At 39.7% G+C, this 2,362-nt stretch overlaps 1 protein-coding gene across 1 annotated transcript in view; it reads right to left on the bottom strand.

Moving 5' to 3' along the window:
- Positions 1 to 2,362, bottom strand: part of tmc3 (transmembrane channel like 3) — a 42,272-nt gene that overhangs the window by 13,944 nt on the left and 25,966 nt on the right. Inside the window, exons 15-16 of the mRNA XM_005742888.1 lie at positions 1,060 to 1,127; positions 577 to 705 (exon numbers count right to left, since the gene is read on the bottom strand). Coding sequence (XP_005742945.1) covers positions 577 to 705; positions 1,060 to 1,127 — 197 coding nt within the window. The remainder of the gene's footprint in view (positions 1 to 576; positions 706 to 1,059; positions 1,128 to 2,362) is intronic.

Below are 2,362 nucleotides of genomic sequence, written 5' to 3'. Positions count from 1 at the left end.
TGAACAGGCTTAAGAAAAACACCCCCTTTGCTGACAATATACTGTACAAGCCTTTGGTGGCAATTTTAAATCTTTGTCAAACTGCAAAGAGCCAAGGATGTAATATAAGAGAATGTCTGGACAAAGACATTCTTGGTGTTTTGATGGTGGTTATGAAAAGTGCTGGGCTGCACCTCTCACTGACCTTGATTTCTCCATAGCGTTTGCACCATTTATGCCTTTTTGCAGCATTTTTAATGGATTTTGTTTTAACAAATTGTGCTGTAAGGAAAAGACAGTCCAAAAGGTTTGTGCTTCAGTTTTGGTGAGTGAAAATTTAATATGTAATTAGTCCATTATTCAGTAGCATCACAGCATTAAACCTGTGCAGATAAGATTACCTGAATTTACCTTTACTTTCATCCAGATGTGGGAAATTCTGTGTTCAAAATGCCAACACGGTGGTAGAAAAAACACTAATATTTAAGCCAAATAAAAGTCATCAAATGATTTTTTTTAACTATACTGGAAATTTGGGTATGTTTCATCTGTGTGTGTGTGTGTGTGTGTGCATGTGTGTGCGTGTGCACATCTAACCTGGATGCTCGAAAGACCTGCTGATGGGGAACATTACAGGTAAGTACAGCCCAGCTCCTCAGATACATCAGACCAATCAGCTTCAGCACATTAAAGGCAGGAAGACAGGGAGAAAAAAATGCCCCCATCCTGAAGGAAAGAAAGAGATAGACCAGTCACACACACACACACACACACACACACACACACACACACACACACACACACACACACACACACACACACACACACAGGCAATAAGGTCACACTTCATATAAAAGATATGACATTCAGTGGCTCATGATTTCACTTCATTACATTTATTGCTGCAAGGAGACGTTTCTGAAATTAGATGAGAAAATACAATCAAGAGGTGTAGTGGAAAGATTACAGAGAGCTACAGTCCGTTAAACAGGGTAATGGAGACCTGTCAGCACCAGTCAGGCCATTAGCTCTGAAATAGGTCCTGTGGTTCTGGAATTGTAAAATGTTTTTCAGACTTACCAGATCATTCCTTGGTTATAAATTAGATGCAAGACATTCTCGGCTATTTTGAATTCTCCATATTCAGGCTGAAAACAGACAAAACAAAAGTAATCACTGCAACAATCCTGAGTCAGACAAGAGTCTCTCAGGGTCTTTATTGTCTTTTCATGACATGCCAAATGTTTTCAGTTACTGCAAAGGTCTGGTTTGCAGGGATGCCCGGTCATTACCAGGACTCCTGTGCTATGAAGACATACTCTTGTAAAAGATACAGCATTAGCATTGTCTTAGGTTAAAATTTGCAAGGTCTTCCCTGAAAACGACATCTGAATCAAATCATATATTGCTCTAAAATATGCATGTAGACCTTTGAGCTTTCATGGTGGTTTTGTAAGCACCAACACAGTATGACAAATCCAGCTTTTGAACCTGAACCAGCTTCCCATCTCTACTCGGTAGTGACCAAAGGAATAATACTGCAGATATAAGCGGCAGAAATGAGCTTTCTCTGAAGATTGAATGGCCTCTCTCTTTGAGATAGGGTGAAGAAGTCGGCCATTTGGGAAGGGCTCAGAGTAGAACCACTGCTCCTCCACATTGAAAGGAGCCGGTTCAGGTGGTTCAGGCATCTGACAAGGATGCTTCCTGGGTGGAGTGTTCCAGGCATGTCCCACTGAGAGGAGTCCCCAGGACACCCTGGAGAGATCATATCTCTCACTCGGTCTGGGAATGCCTTGCTGTTCCTCCATACATGCTAGAGGAGGTGACTGGGGACAGGGAATTCTCAGCTTCTCTACTGAGGCTTAAGAAAACGTGGGATAGATTTAATGATAGTTTTTTCCTCTCAAACCACTTTTATTTTTAACATTTTTACTATATTTTATTATAGCAATCATATTCAGCATTTCCATTAGATTTCCCCCAATAACAAAAATATTTGTGTTATCAGCAAAAATGTGTATTTTTAATAGATCACATACCCTTCAAATGTCATTTATTTAAATAGTGAATAGTTTTGGATCCGGGACAGAACTCTGGATAACATCCAAACATGAGGAGTATTACTCTCCCATCTCACAAATTGTTTCCTGCTGGTCAAATAATTTTTCACGCAATGTAGTGCAACCCCTCTGATTAAATATCGTTCCAGTTTATTAATTAATATTTCATAATCACTTGCATCAAATATTGTAAGATTTAGGAATACTCCGGCTGCATGTCGTTTCTACTGTGTAGCATTTATACCCTCCCAAAAACCCATCTCCATAGAGACTATGTCAGCTCCCAAAAAGACAAAAAACAAACTAAAAACCAGCAACAA

This window comes from Pundamilia nyererei, unplaced genomic scaffold, assembly GCF_000239375.1.
Source record: "Pundamilia nyererei isolate P.nyererei 1_Seehausen unplaced genomic scaffold, PunNye1.0 scaffold00124, whole genome shotgun sequence".
In the NCBI taxonomy this organism is placed as follows: Eukaryota; Metazoa; Chordata; class Actinopteri; order Cichliformes; family Cichlidae; genus Pundamilia; species Pundamilia nyererei.
Note: the sequence above shows the minus strand (reverse complement) of the source record. Positions and strands in the feature narration are given on the sequence as shown.